The 22916-nt window shown below is 38.9% G+C and overlaps 1 protein-coding gene across 4 annotated transcripts in view; it reads left to right on the forward strand.

The window, feature by feature from the left end:
• Positions 1 to 22916, forward strand: part of PRDM5 (PR/SET domain 5) — a 184753-nt gene that overhangs the window by 135877 nt on the left and 25960 nt on the right. For 3 of the 4 annotated variants that reach the window (XM_028102296.2, XM_028102297.2, XM_088019962.1), the window contains one exon: positions 1002 to 1087. The exons of the other annotated variant lie outside the window; for it this stretch is intronic. In XM_028102296.2, the coding sequence (XP_027958097.1) occupies positions 1002 to 1087 (86 nt within the window). The remainder of the gene's footprint in view (positions 1 to 1001; positions 1088 to 22916) is intronic. 4 annotated transcript variants of the gene reach the window in all.

Genomic DNA, 22916 nt, shown 5'->3' on the forward strand with positions numbered 1-22916 from the left:
GGTTGCAGGGTCTAGCATCCTCCCGTGTAAGTGCATTGTTAAATGAGACAATAAAGAAGAAATACTGATTTTGAGTGACTGTTTTTTCTAAATAATTAGGCTTTGACTAGAGGGCAGCTTCAGATTCCTCCTGGAGACTAAATTTTGTCACATTTTTGTCATTTCACAGTAGAATTTTTTTTTTTAATGTGATGTGTACGTTTACTTGTAAGTTTTTTAAAAAAAATGACTTGGCTCTTTTCTAAATAATAACCTCTAGATGCAAGATACTCAGTTATAGCAGCAAGTATGGATCAATTATTAAACTACCAGTGGTTCTGTTTAACCTGTACCAATGTGTGAAATTCTTTTGAAACTCATCACCCCAACTGAGACAGAATATGAAGTCTTTGTTAAAACAAAGAATCAATAAATCAATTAAAGACCCCTATAATGAGTAGTACAGTGACAGAATGAATGGATTAATATAAAGTCCTTTTAAGAGATTCTTAAAATCAGAAGATTTAATTTGGGCTCAAGTGGTAAAAGGAATATGCCGGGGCACCTGGGTAGCTCAGTCGGTTAAGGGTCTGCCGTTGGCTCAGGTCATGATCCCAGGGTCCTGGGATCAAGCCCCATGTCAAGCTCCCTGCTCAGCAGGGGAGTCTGCTTCTCCCTCTGCCTCTCCCTCTGCCCCTGCTCATGTGTCCTCTCTCGCTCGCTCACTCTCAAATAAATAAAATCTTTTAAAAAATAAAAATAAATAAAAGGAATATGCAAGAAGCCTGCTGCTGGCCAATGTTGAAATGTTGGAAGTGCTCTGGGCTCAGTCCCTCTCCACAGGAGGGGAAGGCACAGTCCTTTGCCCTGCAGCGCCCATGGTGCGTCAGCCCAGCTGTGCAGGGAGCCTCTTTTTGGCAGTGCAAAGAGCATATGTGGTGATTAGGATATGAGTTGGGGGAGTGATGGCAGTGCTTGCTTTGCTAGTTTACTTTTTTCTGACCTGGAGACTTCCTTTGCAGGTGAGCGTCCCTATCAATGCCCTTACTGTGAAAAAGGATTCAGTAAAAATGATGGACTGAAGATGCATATTCGTACTCACACCAGGGTAAGATTATATTCTGTCTCATTAATATTTATTATAAAACTATACTTAGTTTTTTTTTAAAGATATTTAACTTGGCATGAGAAAGTAAAAGTGATGTATCTAAAATTATATGTTCATATTTAGGATGGACATTTGGGGATTAATTAAAAAAAAGACAAAACAATGAAAGAAACAAAAGTCCAAATTCCAAAAGGATCCCCATTCTTTCAGTTAGGAATAAGTGCTCAGGAGTAATAAGAATTATCAATGGCAAACTGCCAAATAAATAGATCACAACATTTTAGGACTAAAAAGTATAAAAGATGGTGCCTTGCAGGGCATTTGCCAGTAATAGGAACATTTTTGAAGAGAGGCGTGTCTGTAAGCATGTGAACACCAATTAATACACATGAGCAAATACATTTGCAAGAAAGATGTTGAAAATAATGTAAGTTATCGGAAGGGACAGAAAACAGGAAAGGACAACTCACTGCTTCACAGGGTGCTGCCTGGTACTGCCTTCCATTCTTTTCCAAGGGTGCCCTGTGTTTTTTAGCTTGTCAACACTTGTCACTGCACTCTAGTCATCCTGTTACATACGGCTTTCCCAAACTCAAGCATCTGCCTCACCTGCTATATAAAAACCCGTGAGCAGCTCACCCTCCATCCAGCTACATTTCTTAACCCACTATTCTGTTTAGGGCACAATTAGATACTTTATATGAACTTTCCACTTGGAAATTTGATGTTTTAAATAGTTCTTGAATTTGCTTTACCTGTCTTTCCACTGTATTATCTCTCACACAGTTCCTTTTCAGTCTGGCCTTTTAAAGGTGCTTATGATCTGTACATAAATGACATGTTTTTCCAGCTTTGAAGAGACCTGCTTAATCCCTCAAGAGCAATTCTAATTTCGGCCTTTCCTGGGTTTCACTTTTTTACCTTAGCTATAAAATACAAGCTTTAGAGAAAACACATAATAATAATATCCTTTCCAGTATAATAATATTCTAGCCTTCCACGTCAGTTCTGTAGGCCATAAAAAATACCCTCGGAGGTCCTGTTAAGAAAATCACTCTTCTTATCTTTCTGGTGGAGGACAGAGGCAGTTTCTCTACTCATTAAAGCAAATCCATAGCAGGTTTCTCCTTCTGGTTTATAACATCATATTTATATTATATGGATATTAGTAATTGGAGTACTTACTGAATATAAAATTACTTCATAAACAATAAAGGATTAGACAAATATGACTGCCTGTAATGATATGACTTAAATATTTATTTCACCTTGAGCATTATTAAAGAGATTTAAGTTAGTTTTAGTTCAGCCTAAGAAGTTATCTTATGTGTGCAGTCTTCATAGTGCTGTTAATAATGCATTTTAAAGCTGCCAGCATACAAGGAACCTGGTTCCTCTCAGTGAAACTAGTGATATTAACCAAAATCTGGGCATGATGGGTACATAACTATATTATTGCACTTGATTGCAGATGATAGACATGATTATACCACAGAAGAAAATCACTGCAGGAAAAAAAATACCTTTTGGGTCCCCTCAAGAAAGTGATATTTCCAATTCGATTAGTTTTTTACTTTGTTTTAATATAAAATTTATTAATGAGACCGATACAAATAGTTATAATTACAAAGACCACTATCCCATGCCAGGTCTGGGCCTTCATATTTATTCATTTAAGAAGCCTTACAAAATTTAGGTCTCATAACAACTTGTTAATGAATTTAAAAATTCTTTTAGGCCCCTATAAGGTAGATATTATTATGATCCCTTTTTTAAAAAATGAGAAACTGAGGCCTAAGCCAGTAAGGAGCAAAAATGAGATGGGAACCCAAGCAGATTGGCTGCAGAGCCGACCCCCTTACCTAGTACATGCATCTGCCTTTTATTTACTTGAATATTTTGACTCTACCAACTGATGTACTTTCTTGTATATTTTTAAACTAAACAAACTGCAGTAACGACCCCAAATTTAAAAGTCTCATGTTCATTTGAATATTTGAGCCTTGACTTGAGGATCCTGGAACTGCCTTTAGGTGTCCAGGTGCAGGTGGTACCTTTTAGCAGCTCTCGAGCACTCACTGCAGGAAAAGAAAACAAATCCCAGCCTTTGATTAAGGGAGCACCCAACAGGGTCTCAACTAGAAGCACCCAGCATTTTAGACAGAATCCCATACAATTAGTGGAGTACTCTAGAGGAACAGGGTAAGTAGATCTAAGCCTCTCAGGTTTTGCCTCAAACTCTAATTCTTTTTCATGCATTATTTGTATTTTATCATAGACAGCTTTAGTTTTGAAATTATATTTCCTAAGCATTGAATGGATACAGATATTCTTTGCTTATTAGTGCAACTTTCCAAAAGCTAATTATCAGCTAATGCAATCTAATTAACGTCAAGAACCAAAAGAGACTTTTAAAAAAAGTTCTAGAGGAACAATCTCTGCAAATTCATATTTTCCCCAATATTATTGGGTTTTATAGGACCAAATACAAAAACGATATCATTACATTTGGACCATAACACATTTCAGTTTCAGTTTTGTATTCACATTACGTTTAGTATTTAGATCATTCTAATTCCGGGCGATTTTGCCCTATCTCGAAAGATCATTTTAATTCTGTTACAACAACAACAAAAACCACACTATTCAGCAACTTACATCTTTGAGAAGTTTTGGTTAGTCTACACAAAATGCCATGCCATGCCTGCACCCTCAGATTCACATTCTATGGTTACTGCATGGATGCCTTAGCGAGGGAACACAACATCGTTTCATCCTGGTTATCGTTTATGTGGTCCAGTAAGGGCTGCAAATGTGGGAGACAATTTTGCTAGAATCCACATTTTACTAAAAGGCTAAACAGTCATTGGTCTTTTATGGAGAGGCCATGGCTTAAGTCCAAGGCTTAATTTCCTTTTATCCATTTCCTTCGATGTATTATATATTCTCCTTATTTTTGGTTTTCAACACTGTTGTGCTAGATGTGTTTTTCTTTGTATCCATCCTGCTTGTATTGACAGTTTGTTATTAATAGCTATATTTTGGAAAATTCTCAGCTGTGTTTTAGAAATTATTTCTTTGGTCCCTTCCTTTCCTTCTTTTTCTTAAGGGATGTCGAGTACATGTGTTAGATTGTTTGATGTCGTTCCATAGCTCTTGGTAGTTCTCTTCTGGTTTCGTTTTGCTTTGGCAGCTTTTTGACTTTTAACCACAGTGTTTTTCTTCTTGTTGTTTGTGTTTCTAATTTCCATTCATATATTTTCAGTTTCACTGAATCGTTCCTCTTTTGTTCCCAGTCTGCCTATTGAAGGAGTTCATCTTCGATACCATGTTTCTCACTTCTAATATTTCCATTTGGCTTTAAAAAAAAAAATCACTTCCATGTCTGTTAAGATTACCCATTTGTTCGTGCATGTTGTCCACTTTTTCACTGGATTCTTTAAGATATTAATTATAGTTACTTGAAGTTGTCTGATAGTTTCACCATCTGGGCCATCCTTTGATCTTTTTGTGTTGTCTGTTCTGTCTGTTGATACTGGGCTTGGGGGAGTTGCTTTTTGTGTGTCAGACAGAATTTTTATTCAATGCCTATTACATGTGTGAAAGAATAGTAGACATCAAGGTAAATGTTACGTATACCTGGAAATAGATACACCTTTTTCTGCCAGGCCATTAATGTGAGGGGTTGAGCCAATCTGGTCAATAGTTGAACTATCTTTGGGTTTTGTTGTTGCTATAGGTACCATAGGCTTTAAGCTTCTCCCATGGTGGGCTGCTATTTCCATGTTCTTATTGGGAAGTCTGGGTGGTCAGGGGTTTTCTGCAGTAATTCTCCTCTACCAAACAGACCCTGTTACTCAGCATGAGATGTGAGTGGGGCAGAGGGTTCTCTTGGTTCTCCTGTTCGAGCAATAGGGGGAGGCAAGTGCTATGTACCTGAGTCTCTAAAGTGGAACTTTCTCAGCATTCCTACTCTGAGCCTGTGGCGGGCAACTTCTGCCTCTGCCTTAGTACAGGTCTAGAGCGGCAGTGTCCTAGGCACAAGCTACATGTGGTTATTTAAAATGTAATTGTAATTAATTATAATTACAAGTGTTTGGAATTTAATTACAATTAAGGCTGATTCATAGAACATGCAGCTTGTGGCTCCTGTATTGGACAGCACAGTTATAAAACATTTCTGTCATCGCAGAAAATTCCACAGCACAGGTCTAGAAGGGCAGGTGGCTGAACTTGGCCTTGTGTCAGTGGAGAGTTTGGGGTATAAGTGAGGTTGTCACTCCTCTTCTGGCAGCAGCAGACCTCTTCTACACGTCAGTGTGGGTCTTGGGCAAAAGCAGGTCCGAGAGCACCTCCCCTTTGAGTCTCTGCAGGGTGCGGGGTGTGGGCAAGCTTCTGTCCTTCCCCAGAGGCACAGTCCTTCACCTGGGACCAGTGTGTGCACGGGGTTCCTGCCTCACCCCCAGCAGGTTATGGCTTTTGCCTCCTGACGGAGATAAGATACAAGACAAGGCAGAGACTGAAGGCATTTGTTTCCTGTGTCAGGAGGGTCTGTGGCCTTGTGCTTGTTCCCTGGCAGTGGCCAGTCACCGCCTCATGGTCACGCAGGGCCTGTTCCACCCTGAAACCTCGTCAGGCCCCATAGCCTGCGTCGTGACTCTCCAGTCTCCAGTCCTCCCTGCCTGCCCCTCATCTTTCTCACCAGCACCTGGTGGAGCCGAAGGAAAAGAAGCTATGAATGGTGTGGACTTCCAGTGTGCTTGGGTCCCCCCGATTCTACTCTGAACCATCCTCATAGCCCACAAAGGACCTTGAAGAATCCTTTAAAGTTTTACTTGTTTTCTTCCCACCCACTGACCCGACAGCTGCCTCATCCTCTGTGCTGTGACCAAGAGGAAACAGTTCTTGTGTTCCATCTCTGTGGCATTCAGTTCACCTGCTTGTCTGGGGACTCACAAAACATCCCATGACCTTAGGTTCAAAACAATGATGTAGATTATCCAGCAGGTTTTTTTTGTTTTGTTTTTTTTTTGTTTGTTTGTTTTTTGGTTTTGTTTTTTTTTTCTGTTTAGTGTGAAGGTGATGTTCTTTGTGTTTTTTTCACATTTTAAAAGCAGTAATTTATCTTAGCTATTTAGGTTTGTTAGGATAGCTTCTTGTACTTAATTAATGTCTCTAGATAAGATTTTCTGCTTCTATCTGCTTTCCAAGCAGAAAATTAAAGTCTTACACTCCATGACCAGTCAACACCTCCATTTAGTTAGGGAAGCATCCCCATTTACAGGCGCATGTAGTTTAGGCCATTGTGTTAGGTTTGGACAAAGGGGTTCTGTTTCCCAGGATGTGGAGAGGTCAGTCAGCCTCAGGGCAGGGCTTGGCAGGCCTCCCACAGGGCAATGCATTATGAACCATTTCTCATCTCTGTCTAGGTTCTCTCCTATCTACCTTCTCTCCTTCCCATTCATGGGCTCGTTTCTTTGCTTGGGTGTTGGAGGAGACAGCTTTTCGTGGGGATGAAGACTTCTCTTGCACGTGGGTGGGAGGGATTCTTTAGTTTGGACACTGTGGATTCAAACCAAACCTTTTAAATGAAACAACCTCAAAAGGCAGTGTTTATTTTCCCAGGGGTTTTAAGCCTGGAGATGCTCCAGGCACCCTGGCAGACCCTCCCCTCCTTATCTCTGTAGTCCTTTTGTCTGAAAGGTCTTCTTGAGCACCCTAAATTATATCCAAGGTAGATATCTTTATGTGTAATGTCTCAAGTCCCAAATTAGTACATTACACTTAGGAACAAAAATCATCTGGAAATTATGGACCTTGGGTTTTTATTGTGTTAGACACATTGAGCCAAAACACTCTCACTGAAACGGGGCACATGCTCATAAATATCCATTTTGTAAACATTAGGTTCAAAAGGAATTGTTTTTATAATTATTTACTACAGAAGGCTTCACATCTTACTTAATCACTTTTGAATTTCAACATGGAAAGCACCTGGACCAATTAGAAAGTTATTTCAGAGAGTCTGCCTTTTGAACACCACTTAGAAACCCAATTAGCTTACATAAGTTTCAAGATCACAGCTGTCTCTCCAGCCTTGTTTGTGGGAAGAGCCAGATTAGTTCTTACAAATATGAAGATGCAAGTAATTGCCAGTGGTTCAAAGTAACAGCAAGTCTTTTATGTTGTTTTTTATTTTGTTAATTTTCTTTCATGAAACTTCCTGTCCCTGAGTCCCAGGTAGTTCAGGTTTTCGGTGGGTTAAACAAACATGTGCACTTTGCACTTTTTTTCTGACACCATGCAGTGACCCTGGGTCTCTGAGGCTAGCCCGGAGTAGTATGTCTCAGAGTCCTGGGCATCAGGCACAGCTGAATTTATCTGGAGGCTGTGGGGGTGGTATGCCATTGTAACAATTGGAAAACTATACAAAAATATCTGACTAGAGCACCCATAGGGTGCACCATGTGGATGCAATGTAAGCATGATGTTGAAGGAAAGAGAAGAGTTAATTCATTGTGGGTGAAGATGCTGGAGGAGAAGTGAGAAGTGGATACTAAGAGGAAGAAGAGGCAAGAAGAATTTTCCCAGCTACAGGAACATTGTAGAGGATTTTTGTAGCCTTGGTTGAGAACAGAAAGCGGTCTTTTAAGGGTAAGAATTGGCTTGCAATCTTCATGAACACATTATGAGGCATTCCTAAAAAACCTAGAGACAGATGCAGAAGCGAGCCTGTTGTATCAGGAAGGGGGTGGGTGAATTCATTCCAGGAAACGCTAGAGAGAGAGGGTGGTATTTGAGTTGAGCTTTGAGGAATAGGGAGGAGGGCATGCTGGGCAGATGTAACCGCTGGGGCAAAGAGAGAGAGGTAGTAGCTCCAGATCCCGTAGGGTGGCCTCTCCACTGTTAAGTCTGAGGATGCATGTTGGAGTCCAGCTGTAGTTGTGACAGACCAGGATGCAGGAGTTGGTATGAATCCTGGAAGTGTGTTGTTTTGTGTGATGTGTTTTATTTTGAGTAGAGGGATGACATGATTAACTCTCTTTTAGAAAGGCTTCTCTGAAGATATCCTCAAGTGTGAATGAAAGGAGGCCGTCCTGGAGGTAGGGAGACCCAGTCAGGAGGCCTGAGGCAGCCAGCTGCGCTAGACAGAGAGCCCACACCAGGTGGCCAGTAGACTTGAAAGTAGGAACGTATATGAGAGACGCCTTTGAAACAGTATTGAAAAGGTGTAGACATGTACTGCCTGTAGGTAGTGAAGACTAGGGAGGAGTCCCTGATGAACCTGAGATGCTTAGAAGGGGCACTTCAGCATATGGTGATGTTCCACGTAGAGACAGGAAGTGTAGCTAGTAGGTTTAGAAATTTAGATTTAGAGTGTTTTTATATCTAGAAAAGAGGAAGAGATTAAAAACAAATTTAATAAACTTTTAAAAGTTTAGTATATGTGCTGCCGAAGCGAGCACTAATAAACTTTTAAAAGTTTATTATGACTTGAGAGAAAACACTGAAATGTGTTTTTATTTTGGATTTTTCTAAATTTCACCAGCTTTTGTGCTTGTGGGGACAAAAGGGTATGGCTCATTGCCACTATTTGAAAACATCTTTAATTTGGTTTTGGAATTAATACATCTTCGTTTCCACACATAGTTCTTGGGGAATTTTAGATGCCTTACACATGAATCATTTAAGATAAATGGCTTTGAGATACTGTTGTGTTTTATTTGGCTCAGAAAATACACCTGCATGAAATTGAACATTCTTATTCTAACACAGTAAGCTGCCTTTCCTTTGTAAAAGGGAAAATCAGGCCATTTGAAAAATAACTCCCCTTTCAGGGACTGACAGCATCATTTTCTCTCTTTCTTTTTCCCTTTTTCTTTTCTGTGAAAATTCTTTTTGATGGTCATCGACCCACTTGGCAGAGCACCTCCTTTTTTAATTCTCTGTGCAGCTAGGCTCATGAGCTAGTCAGCTCTCTTAAAATCACCAGCAAAGAAACTTTTGGTTCCCTGGTTTAGGGATACTTTTCTGGCACATCAAATGATGTTCCCAGTTTAAAATAGGACTTCTGGTCCAGGCATTCTAGAATGTGATAATTGGTTCCCTGAATTTCTGTAGGCTTTGATAGTAAGAGATGAAAACTTAAAATAAATTGGATTTCATACTTTTGACAAATTTATTGGGTAGGTAAATTATCCTATGGAAAATGGACAAAAGTCTTTTGTGGAGTTAAGTTCTCTTTACTGTGTTTAGGGTTACAAGGGCAGAGTTATATTGATGTGAAGGATTGAACTGGTCCCAGGCATCATATGTGATTTTTATGCAGATTTTTTTAATTTTACTTTAAAGTTTTTTAATTTTAATTTTCAATTTTTACTTTTTTTTTACTTTTAATTTGATTTTTTTAATGGTACTTACATTATCATTCAGTATTTCTTTAGTTAACTTGATATTTTGGAAACAAACAAACCTAGAACCATTCGCCTGAAACATAATGTGTGTTAGTGTGGTAATGGTGTCTTCAAGATGGTTGCCATCACTTTTTTTCCCTTCTTGCACGTACATGCTGCTCTTTACATCCACAGGTAGAATCTAACTTCCCTTCCTTTGAATGTGGGCTGGCCAGAGTGACTTGCTTGACCAATAATAGAATGCAGCAGAGTTAATATTGTAGGAGCTCAGAGGCTCCATCCTAAGAAAGCTTGTAACTTTTGCCTGTGTCTCTTGGAACCATGCTGTGAAGACCACAAGTCCTGTGGTGACATCACAGATAGGCACTCCACACAGCAGCCAACATGAACTGCCAGCCATGTGAGTAAGCCATTTTGGACACCTGGCCTGTTTGAACCTTCAAATGACTTTATCTATAGCCAACTGACTGCAGTTATAAGAGAGACTGAGAACTGATGTCTCTGTAACAGTCAGCTCTTAAAATCATGTCAGTCTGCATTCAGTCCACAAAACCATGAGAAATAACTATTTACTTTATGTCACTAGGTTTGGGGATGGTTTATTACGCATGGGTCGGTAACTGGAACAAGTGCTAAATATTGCACAATGCTGAATAAGTACGATTTTAATTGTATAATATGCTTTTGCATTTTCAAGTGGTTGACATTTCTGGACAAAGTGCTAAAGTAAGCACATACAATTATGTTCCTAAGCATAAGTTAGCTGTTGGATCATGATAGCATCATTTAGCAATGGGAACTATGTTTTGTAATTGGAAAATATAATTTTTAAAATATAGTTTAAAAAATAGTACTAACAGTTGTTTATAAAGGGATATGCTGCTCTGAAAAGGATTTTAGAGACCAAGAAATGTGTGACCTTTAAGACTCTCATGATACTTATATACTACTTAAGTACTTTGGATTCAAAGTCTAATGGTAAATCTGCTTATATAATACTGAAATTTATATAAATGAGCTAAATTAAGAGCTTTCCTTTAAATAGTTGGCCTTGTAATTGGTGGGATATCGGGATGGCTAAAGTGAATAGGCTCATCACCATCCTAACATTTTCTCTGGGATATGTTTGAGAAAGTTAAATGACAACTAAAGAGTCTGAAACAGGTTACCTGGCAGTGTTATGATCAGGAATGCTATATGTTTGGGGGCCTCTGGTGTGTAATTCTTGCCTTTGGGGCTAGTCCTCTGGCAAACACAATTACTAGGGTAGTCTCCGCTCACATGTCATGATCATGAATAGACAGTTGGGACATCCCTGTTTAGGACTTTCTTCCTGATTAGGACACTTTCTGACTGAAGCTGTTTAAAGTACACAAACCTCAGTTTTTGAATTTAACAAACTTACTGTTATAATTTGTTCATGTGTTTCTCTTGTTTAGACCTTGACTTCCATGTGGACAGAAATCTTCCAGCTCTTTTTCCTTAGCACCTGTGGGCTTGTCTTCTAGTAGTTATCAGACTTTTGAATGAATGAAGTAAAATGATATCAGAAGTGAACTATATTAATCTACCAACAAATCTATAGCTAAATAAGATATATGAATTCATTCACTCATTTATTCAGCAAACATTTGTTGAAGGACTACAGGGTGCTAAAACTGAGAATACGGCAATAAACAATTCGACCATTATCCCTACCCTCAGTGAGTTTGGAGCCTGTTTATGATAAGAAGTGTAATTCTTGCTTAATCAGCCATTCCTTCTCATACTCAAAAGGTATGAGAAGACAAGAGCATGTGCATTTAGCAGATATTTGTGATAGTGCCCACTTTGTGCCAGAAACTGTCGTGTCACAAGCCCTGCCTTGTGTCCGTCAAGAAAGATGAGCATATGATCTCACTGATGTGAGGAATTCTTAATCTCAGGAAACAAACTGAGGGTTGCTGGAGCGGTGGTGGGTGGGAGGGATGGGGTGGCTGGGTGATAGACATTGGGGAGGGTATGTGCTATGGTGAGCACTGTGAATTGTGTAAGACTGTTGAATCACAGACCTGTACCTCTGAAACAAATAATACATTATATGTTAAAAAAAAAAAAAAGAAGACGATAGCAGGAAGGGAAAAATGAAGGGGGAGAATCGGAGGGGGAGACGAACCATGAGAGACTATTGACTCTGAGAAACAAACTGAGGGTTCTAGAGGGGAGGGGGGGTGGGGGGATGGGTTAGCCTGGTGATGGGTATTAAAGAGGGCACGTACTGAATGGAGCACTGGGTGTTATACACAAACAATGAATCATAGAACACTACATCAAAAACTAATGATGTATGGTGATAAACATAACAATAAAATAAAATTAAAAAAAGAAAGATGAACAATAAGGGCATTATTTTAAGTCATAAACAATAACAGCTGTGCAAAGTGATGGAGTGGGAAAATAGCAGGTCCCAAGTGTATAACCGGTACCAAGCCTAGTCCTGAGGTCCTGGAGCCGTTGTCATGGCCCTCTCCTGTGTCTCACTGGACCTTCTTTGTTGTGTTAGTGTCTGCCGTTACATCAGCATCTCTGCCTTCCCCTAGGTTACAGTGAGTGGGAGGCAGTTCTTTCTGTCTAGGTAGCAACGGATGACTATAGACCTGTTGCTCTGTGCTTCATGTACTGTGTTGATGTACACTGGGCCAGCATTTCCCTGGTTGGCCTCTGGGGCCGTTCTTGTTATCTGGCTCTAAAGACTTTGTTCTTAGAGGTCTGTTTGCTGAAGAGGGAAGCTGGAAGTCTATGGTCCTCTGATGGAGCCATACTCCTCCGTTTACCTACCCTGACATACCTGGCAGATGAAGTTCAGGTGGGCCGTGCACCTCAGGCTACAGCATAGACCATGTACAGTCCTTCAAGGTGCAGCCTCATTTCACTCTGCTCACTGCTCATTTAGGACAGCATTTGGATGGAGATGAATATGAACAGTCTTATTAGGGAATAACATTAAAACCCAACTCATTTGCAGAAAAGAAACTAAATATGCAAAGTTTAGTACTTTGTTAGTAATGAGATATCATTTTACAAATAAAATATATCACTGTGCCAAGGAATTGAGACTGTGACCATTGATCTAAAAGTTGTCTCTTTTAAGGAAAGTCGGAAAGAACTCAAATACATGGAGGCTAAAGAGCATCCTACTAAAGAATGAAAGGGTCAACCAGGAAATTAAAGAAGAATTAAAAAAATTCATGGAAACCAGTGAAAATGAAAACACAACTGTCCAAAATCTTTGGGATGCACCAAAGGCAGTCCTAAGAGGAAAGTATATAGCAATACAAGCCTTTCTCAAGAAACAAGAAAGGTCTCAAATACACAACCTAACCCTACACCTAAAGGAGCTGGGGAAAGAAGAGCAAATAAAGCCTAAACCCAGCAGGAGAAGAGAAATAATAGATCAGAGCCAGAAATCAATGGAATAGAAGCCAAAAGAACAGTAGAACAGATCAACGAAACTAGGAGCTTTTTCTTTCAAAGAATTAACAAGATTGATAAACCCTTGGCCAGACTTATCAAAAAGAAAAGAGAAAGGACCCAAATAAATAAAATCATGAATGAAAGAGGAGAGATCACAACCAACACCAAAGAAATACAAACAATTATAAGAACATATGAGCAACTGTATGCCAGCAAATTAGATAATCTGGAAGAAATGGATGCATTCCTAGAGATGTATCAACTACCAAAACTGAACCAGGAAGTAATGGAAAACCTGAACAGACCTATAACCACTAAGGAAATTGAAGCAGTCATCAAAAATCTCCCAAAAAACAAGAGCCCAGGACCAGATGGCTTCCCAGGGGAATTCTACCAGCATTTAAAGAAGAATTAATACCTATTCTTCTGAAACTGTTCCAAAAAATAGAAATGGAAGGAAAACTTCCAAACTCATTTTATGAGGCCACTATTACCTTGATCCCCAAACCAAAGGCCCCATCAAAAAGGAGAATTACAGACCAATATCCTTGATGAACATGGATGCAAAAATTCTCACCAAAATACTAGCCAATAGGATCCAACAGTACATTAAAAGGATTATTCACCATGACCACGTGGGATTTATCCCTGGGCTGCAAGGTTGGTTCAACATCTGCAAATCAATCAACGTGATACAATATATTAACAAAAGAAAGAACAAAAATCATATGATCCTCTCAATAGATGCAGAGAAAGCATTTGACAAAGTACAGCATCCTTTCTTGATCAAAACTCTTCAGAGTATAGGGATAGAGGGTACCTACCTCAATATCATAAAAGCCATCTATGAAAAACCTACAGCGAATATCATTCTCAATGGGGAAAAACTGAGAGCTCTGCCCCTAAGGTCAGGAACATGGCAGGGATGTCCACTATCACCAATGCTATTCAACATAGTACTAGAAGGCCTAGCCACAGCAATTAGACAACAAAAAGAAATAAAAGGCATCCGATTTGGCAAAGAAGAAGTCAAACTCTCACTCTTTGCAGATGATATGATACTTTATGTGGAAAACCCAAAAGACTCCACTCCAAAACTGCTAGAACTCATACAGGATTTCAGTAAATGGCAGGATATAAAATCAATGCACAGAAATCAGTGGCATTCCTATACACTGATAACAAGACAAAAGAAAGAGAAATGAAGGAGTCGATCCCATTTACAGTTGCACCCAAAACCATAAGATACCTAGGAATAAATCTAACCAAAGAGGCAAAGAATCTGTACTCAGAAAACTATAAAATACTCATGAAAGAAATTGAGGAAGACACAAAGAAATGGAAAAACGTTCCATGCTCATGGATTGGAAGAAAAATATTGTGAAGATGTCAATGCTACCTAGAGCAATCTACACATTCAGTGCAATCCCTATCAAAATACCATCAACTTTTTTTCAAAGAAATGGACAAATAATCCTAAAATTTGTATGGACCCAGAAAAGACCCCGAATAGCCAGAGGAATGTTGAAAAAGAAAAGCAAAGCTGGTGGCATCACAATTCCAGACTTCAAGCTCTATTACAAAGCTGTAATCATCAAGATAGTATGTTACTGGCACAAAAACAGACACATAGATCAGTGGAACAGAATAGAGAGCCCAGAAATGGACCCTCAACTCTATGGTCAACTAATCTTTGACAAAGCAGGAAAAAATACGCATTGGAAAAAAGAGTCTCTTCAATAAGTAGTGCTGGGAAAATTGGACAGCCATGTGCAGAAGAATGAAACTGGACCATTTCCTTACACGACACACAAAAATAGCCTCAAAATGGATGAAAGACCTAAATGTGAGACAGGAATCCATGAAAATCATAGAGGAGAACACAAGCAGCAACCTCTTTGACCTCAGCCACAGCAACTTCTTCCTAGACACATCGCCAAAGGCAAGGGAAGCAAGGGCAAAAATGAACAATTGGGATTTCATCAAGATAAAATGCTTTTGCACAGCAAAGGAAACAATAAAACCAAAAGACAACTGACAGAATGGGAGAAGATATTTGCTAATGACATATCAGATAAAGGGCTAGTATCCAAAATCTATAAAGAACTTACCAAACTCAACATCCAAAGAACAAATGATCCAATCAGGAAATGGATAGAAGCCATGAACAGACATTTTTCTAAAGAAGACATCCAAATGGCCAACAGACACATGAAAAAGTGCTCAACATCACTCGGCATCAGGGAAATCCAAATCAAAACCTCAGTGAGATATCACCTCACACCAGTCAGAATGGCTAAAATTAACAAGTCTGGAAACAACAGATGTTGGCGAGGATGCAGAGAAAGGGGAACCCTCCTACACTGTTGGTGGGAATGCAAGCTGGTGCAGCCACTCTGGAAAACAGTATGGAGGTTCCTCAGAAAGTTGAAAATAGAGCTGCCCTATGACCCAGCAATTGCACTACTGGGTATTTACCCCAGAGATACAAATACAGTGATCCAAAGGGATATGTGCACCCCAATGTTTAGAGCAGCAATGTCCACAATAGCCAAACTATGGAAAGAGCCATGATGTCCATCAACAGATGAATGGATAAAGATGAAGTGGTATATATACACAATGGAATATTATGCAGCCATTAAAAAAACGAAATCTCGCCATTTGAACGATGTGGATGGAACTAGAGTGTATTATGCTAAGTGAAATAAGTCAATCAGAGAAAGACTAGTATCATATGATCTCACTGATATGAGGAATTCTTAATCTTGGGAAACAAACCAAGGGTTGCTGGAGTGGTGGGGGGTGGGAGGGATGGGGTGGCTGGGTGATGGACATTGGGGAGGGTATGTGCTATGGTGAGCGCTGTGAATTGTGTAAGACTGATGAATCACAGACCTGTACCTCTGAAACAAGTAATACATTATGTTTAAAAAAAAAAAAAGTAGGAAGGGAAAAATGAAGGGGGGGAAATTGTAGGGGGAGACAAACCATGAGAGACTATGGACTCTGAGAAACAAACTGAGGGTTCTAGAGGGGAGGGGGTGGGGGGATGGGTTATCCTGGTGATGGGTATTAAAGAGGGCACATACTGAATGGAGCACTGGGTGTTATATGCAAACAATGAATCATGGAACACTACATCAAAAACTAATGATTTAATGTATGGTACTAACATAATAAAATAAAATTAATAAAAAAAAAGTTGTCTCTTTTAGATCCCAGGATGTAGGAAAACTTATTTCTGCTACCAGTATTTCTTATGCATGCTGTGTGCCAGAGTTGTGCTAGGTACCAGGGATACATGGTTGAATCTATAGTACAAGGTGCCTGGGAGTTTCAGGTATTTTATGTGATGGATTATGGCATATATAATAATAATATTAATAATAATAATAGAGGCTTCCAGGGTGAGTAAAGGAGACAGATAAAGAGGGCCACTGAGAAGCCCTAGAAGGTCTGTGGCCTCAGAATTTTGGCTTTGAAAAATTCTGCTAAATACTTTGTTTCTAGCTGATTACTGGCCAGTACCAGCCCCATTCTGATTATCAAATTACTTTGTCCTTAAATCTTAGAGATCTCTTTGTTCTCTGATTCAGTGATCCTTTGGACTCACCTCAGCTTGCCAGTAAGTTTTGATTATTCTGCCCAGGGAGTTTTGGGTAGGGATAAGGGAGTGTTGCAGGAAAATACTCCCAGGCTAACCATCACTGGAGAAATAGCAAATCCTTTTCTAAGTAGGTTTTTCCTAGGATCCATTTGGTCTCTCTTCTTTTTCCCACTGCTTTAGAGCAAGGAATAAAATAACTGTGCCTAAAATCAAAAAGCCTTATTTCCCATCCTCCTCCCCTGACAGGAGAGCTCTTCTCAGCATTTTAAGTGAGCAACTCTTTCCTGCCCCAATAGGGTACACAAAGACAGATGTGCCTTTTTTTTTCATCTGTCACATAAATTTCAGTTTGGGACTATTCCCACAGCTGGGATGATATTTTAACGGAGGTATTGATGAAGCAAAGCTTACGGGTAATGTAAAATTCGGACAGATTTTCATTTGAAGGGGTTATTTATGAAATATTTGGTTAACTGACTGATATTACCGTTATCCTGAATGATGGGAATAAAATCAGATCCCTGTGTTGTAAAGTTGAAAATACTTGTGATGACGTATGGCCTTTCTTGATTATCTCACATAAAGTCTTAAAAATTAAGAACAAAAAGAATTTATCATAGAATTTATCGGTGGTGGAGCCCATAGATAGTTTCATTTTAACTTCAAATATTTGTTGCATATATAGAGAACTCCTAATTAGAGAAACTTCCTTTGACCAGTGTGGGACGTTTCTAATTGCAACTCTTTAAGCTTTAGGAGAACATATGTTTAGTCTCAGTTGGCCAACTAAATTTTAATGAGCCAACTTCTGTGTTATGTGCTGTGTATTCAAGGAAGGGTTAAGAAAAAGTCCTAGCCCTGAAGGACTCTGGGCAGAGCATCTAAAGGAGATGATGCTCGAGCAAGGCAGGGCCAGTGATAGAAGTATCCCCAGGGTACACAGGAGAGGCACCTGCCTCACTCTAGGAGAAGAGTGCAGGCCAAGAAAGGTGTCAGGAAACACATGGGCGTTTAGTCTGTGGGAGTAGAGAGATCATTCATGAAGTCCCCATGGAATGAAAGGAACATGGCTGAGCAGCAGAACATCTTTCAAAAGGAAACCGAGGAAGAACAGCCAAAGAAGCTGAAGGAGAACCAGGAAAAAAGAGATGGCATTAAAGCCAAGGGAGAGGAAGTTGTAGCCATATGTGCGATCTTTCTCTTATAATTCTGTCATCTCCACAAGCATATTACAGGTTCTGGGAAGCCCCCCGCCCACTTCTCCCTGTGGAGATCTAAGCTTCCTAAAGCTCCTGGTCAGGCACCACTTTCTATCCAGCTTTCTCTGCCTCCTCTGCCATGGACATACTTTACAGATACATTAATTATACTACATTCATTCATTTTTTTTTCAGTTTTAGAGCCTAGTTTTCCTTTTCTTTTTTCCTTAGAGCTTATTTCATTTATTTAATCATTCAACAATATAATTTTATGTCTTGTAATTTTATAGTTAACCTTATTAGTATTTATATATCTTTTCTGTGAAAATGGACTTTCTAAATAGGTCTTCCTTAGTGGTGAAGAGACACACTTTCTAAGACTTGTTCTCAGCTACCAGGAGTTTTCTGCATACCCTGGGGGGAGACAGACTCTCACATTATTAAAATGGATCTTCTTTCAGAGAGAGGATCCATGTGTATCGGGAGTCTTGGTACGTGGAAAATATAGCAGCTCACTTTGCCCAGGGGAGACCAGATAGAGTTCACTGAAGAAGTCAGAATTGGGTCAGAAAACAGGAGAATGAGCTTTCTAGGGAAAGGAGCAGAATTGGGGGTAGGGCATGCCTAATCAACAGAGTGCTGTGTGCAGTCATGAAGTTGTGCTTTGTGAGTTGGTGAGAAGATTGGTGGTGGAGCCCATGGTGTATGTTGGAGAGAACTGAGCATAAGGTGCGGGACTAGGCTAGTTCCACAAGACCATGAGGAGATTTCTGTGCTGGGACAGGAAAATTCGATTGATTCTGTAGGCAGCAATGAGTCAACACAGGCTTTTGTTTCTCAGTGAGGGCGTGAAGGAAGAAGAGAAGCAAGAATCCTAGGTGTGTTCTGCTTACAAATACAAAACTGTGAGATAAAGAAAAGTGTTCCCTCCAAGCAACTCTAGCCCCTAAACTAACATTTTTTTCATCTTTTATGTCAAAATTTTTATACAAAAACTTTCATATTAAGACTAATAAAATTCTAACTCAATTGCTAAGGCTGTAGTTATTACTGTTCCTACTGTGAGAACAAAATATAGGACACAACTTGTCTCTTCATTCCCCACGGCGTCCTCAGTGGAAAGCCCACATATTGGGGTCTTGGGGTTGCTCTCTCCAGTTGAACTTGTTCCTATAATGGCTGGGGCAGAGTGGTGTCAGAGAAAAACTTCATCTCCTCGGCTTGAGCAGCCCCTTTTACAGTAATAATGTCGTTGTTTTGGAGACGTCTACTCAGTTCCTTTGTGAACGTGCTGTATCAACAAAGAGTATATGCACAGCAGTTTGCAGATTTAGCTAAAATAAAATTCTATAAATATTTAACATTTCAGCTAAATGATGATGGCTGCCTTGCTATTATTATATTATCCTTAGACTTTAATAATATACTTCAGGATTTAAAGGAAAGTACATGCTGTGTGAAGTGCAAAAAGAGAATTTTTCTCTGTTTTTGAGATAGGCAATATATAATTAATTTTAAAAGAAATGGGACCAATATTCTTAGAAAAGTAATACATTTTCTATACTCTTTTCTCTCTGAAACAGAATTTTATATTCATCTGCACTCTATTCAGGGACTTTAATTACTAAAGTATCATAGGAATCTTGAAATAGAGGACTATCTATTTATATGAGTTTCCATTAACGGATTTCAAGAACAATGCTATATTGAGATTCATACATAATTTCCTTTCTTCACAAAAATCACCCCAGCTATATCTTCATAATTTGTGTGCCTTTTTCAATTTTGAATTACATTATTTATGTGTATATTTTGATAATACATAGAAGAAAGCAGGTTAATATAATATATAAAATACCCTTTTTGAATTCTCATTATGAGCCAAGCATTGCGATAAGTAAAATCCAATGATACAGCTATAAAATCTCATGTTACAAATGAAGGAAGTAAGGTTTAGAGAGGTTAAGTAGCTTGTCCAGTCAAACGGCTAGTGGGCAGGACAAAGATTGGAAATTAGATGCCTTTATCACTAAAATCTTTATTCTTTATTACTACATATATAGAGTTATCAAGATGTTTTAAAGGATTACCTTCCGTATTGTATGAACCCATCTTTTACAAATACTCCAAGAAAACTGGTGCTGACTTCTTACTCAGTTCAAAAACAACTTGTTGCTGCTAAGTACTTTTTAAGTCCACTGCTCTCCTCCTTCCCCGTTGCAAGGTCCCCAAGGTTTGTGCCGTGAGAATGCGCCAAGAGGACTGTCACAAGGACACTCCTCATCAAAAATTATTCCACGGTACTGGTATGACCTCTGCAGGCATTTTCCCTTCACTTGCACGTCTTAAGCTATTTTCAGTAAAATATTGTTAATATTTTGAAAGCCATCAGGGAGGGATGTTTCATGCCCCTTGTAATCCATTTTAATAAGTGCAATTTCAGTGTAGGGAGATTTACTCCTCACGTTTTACCTAAATTCCTCATTTGCAGTTTCCCTGCATCGTTGGAAATTAAAACAGCATTTTCAGTGTAAGAACCTTTCAGATCTTTGAAGATCGATTTTCAGCATAATATTTAAGACTATTTTAGATATATTCCTCCAGGAAGATATGTCTAGGCCAGGAATGACTCCCAGTAGGACACATGGTAAGTTGATATCAAGACCAGTGGTCAGGTTGAGTGAATTACGGTTTTGAGGGACCTATTGGGCCTCTCATCCATACTGCCTTCATCCCGAGGAGGTTGTGAATATTTTTAAATGCTTTGATTTCAGTAATTCTAGGTATTAGGGTGAAATTTATTTTTAAGTTCATGAAGGAAGCAAGGGGCCTTTAGGATGTCATTTATTTTGGTTTCAGTTTAAATTATAGTGATGGATATACCCCTTTTCTCCATAAAAGAGGCATTACTCTTTGATTTCTTTATTTTTCACTATAATCTATGAGGTGGTTAGTGGTTCCAACAACATGTATATCATTATGGTCTGACCCAAACCATTCTTATATTGAAGTGAAAATCTGCTTTCTCTGATAAACATTCAAGCTCTGGCTATCTCTTTCTCTTTATGCTTCGGACTAAATCCTCATTCTCTGTATCAGTTGTGATTCAGTAGAGAGAAAATTGCCTCCTTCTGGGGTGTGAGAGTCATAGCTGCTAGGCAGGCTTTAGCCACACTGCTCCTGAGGAATATTTAAGTGTGCTGCTTGTAAAATCCCATTTTCCTTCAGTTCTCGTCTCAACTTCAGTTCTCAGTTTTAAATGATCTTTTTTGGGGTCACAGACTTGGGTGTTTTCCAGTGAAATGATACTTGTGTATATTTTCTATGTAGTTAGTGTCTTCATTTTAGGAAATCTGTAATGCAGGTTTTATCCTTTCTTGTGACTTCTGTTCTTTCTATAGAGTATTTAAGTATGAATATTAAAAAGTTAATACTATGGGGGAGCCTGGGTGGTTCAGTAGGTTAAGCATCCAACTCTTGGTTTGGGCTCAGGTCATGTTGGAGCCCCACTGTCAGGCTCCACACTGGGCTCCACACTATGCTTGGAGCCTCCTTAAGATTCTCTCTCTCCGTCTCCTTCTACCCCTCTGCCCCTGCATGCACCCGCTCTCTCTCTAAAAAAAAAAAAAGTTAAGGGGTTTATAGCAGCAGTGTCCACAATAGCCAAACTATGGAAAGAGCCCAGATGTCCATCAACAGATGAATGGATAGAGAAGATGTGGTGTATATATACAATGGGATACTACTCAGCCATCAAAAAGATGAAACCTTGCCATTTGCAACAACATGGTTGGAACTAGAAGGTATTATGCTAAGCAAAATAAGTCAATCAGAGAAAGACAACTATCATATGATTTCAGTCATATGTGGGATTTAAGAAACAAAACAGATGATCGTAGGGGAAGAGAGGAAAAAATAAAACAAAACAAAATCAGAGAGGAAGACAAACTATAAGAAACTCTTAATCATAGGAAAGAAACTGAGGGTTGCTGGAGGGTGGGGGGGCGGTGAAGGGATGAGGTAACTGGGTGATGGACATTAAAAGGGGGCACGTGATGTAATGAGCACTGGGTATTATATAAGACTGATGACTCATTGACCTCTACCTCTGAAACTAGTAATGCATTCTATGTTAATTAATTGGATTTAAATAAAAAATTAAATTAAAAAAAACAAATCAGCCAACTAGTTAACAAATAAACAAAAATAAAGTTAATACCATGATGCTAATGCCACACAGGCAGAATATGCAGGAGGGCTGGGTGTTGTTTGCTGGAAAAGTGAAAGATAAGAGTTTCTACAAAAGAAATGAGTATAGCAAATTCTATGATGTCACGTGCTTACAAAACAAAAACAATTCATTTAAAGAATAAACCAATTGGTCTTTTTCTTTTTGTGAATATTTGGATACTACTAGTGTAACTAAATGTTCTCTGAAATCATCATTGCATGGAGTCAGAATATATATTCTGGTTCTTTTACATATAGCAAATATATGTAAAATAAATATATATATATAATGTTTATAATTTTATAAATATATGAAAATATACTTTTATAATTTTACAAATATGTAAATAAAATATAAATATATATGATTTTTTTAACTTAGTTCCCTATATGATTATATGTTCGAGATTATAGATAGAAATAATAGGAACCAAAATTGAGAACAATTTTTCAATGAATTTTTCTCATGAACTGTTATTTATTTGTACTTTTTTTATTATTATTTTTCAAATTTATCTGTACTTTAAAGACCTATCAAACAGAGGTATTGTTTTTTCTAAAGTTTTTCTTTTGCTTCATAAAAAAACTCTTTACAGTGATTGTGATGGTGCTGTTTGTGGTCTTGATGCCAGATTATAAAAGATTCATGGGGCAGATTACTAAATTTGAGATTTGGTGTTCTGGAAATCGTGAGGCAGAAGGAAATGGGCAGGAGACTCTGGAGGCTGGTCATCAGACCTGCAGCCCTTCACTCCAGGGTTAGTGGTTGTGCTAGAGTAAAGATGTGAGTGATAGAAGCCACTCGTCCAAGGACTGATTCTTACCATGGCAGAAAACGGATGGTCTGAGGTTCTTCAGTGGTACTTTCAGAGTGGAAAGTGCCTTCCACCTTACCAGTAACAGACACTTGAGAACCTCCTTGA

This window comes from Eumetopias jubatus, unplaced genomic scaffold (genome assembly GCF_037043125.1).
Source record: "Eumetopias jubatus isolate StellerSeaLion01/CBP00866 unplaced genomic scaffold, mEumJub1_p1.0 scaffold_2, whole genome shotgun sequence".
Classification (NCBI taxonomy): Eukaryota; Metazoa; Chordata; class Mammalia; order Carnivora; family Otariidae; genus Eumetopias; species Eumetopias jubatus.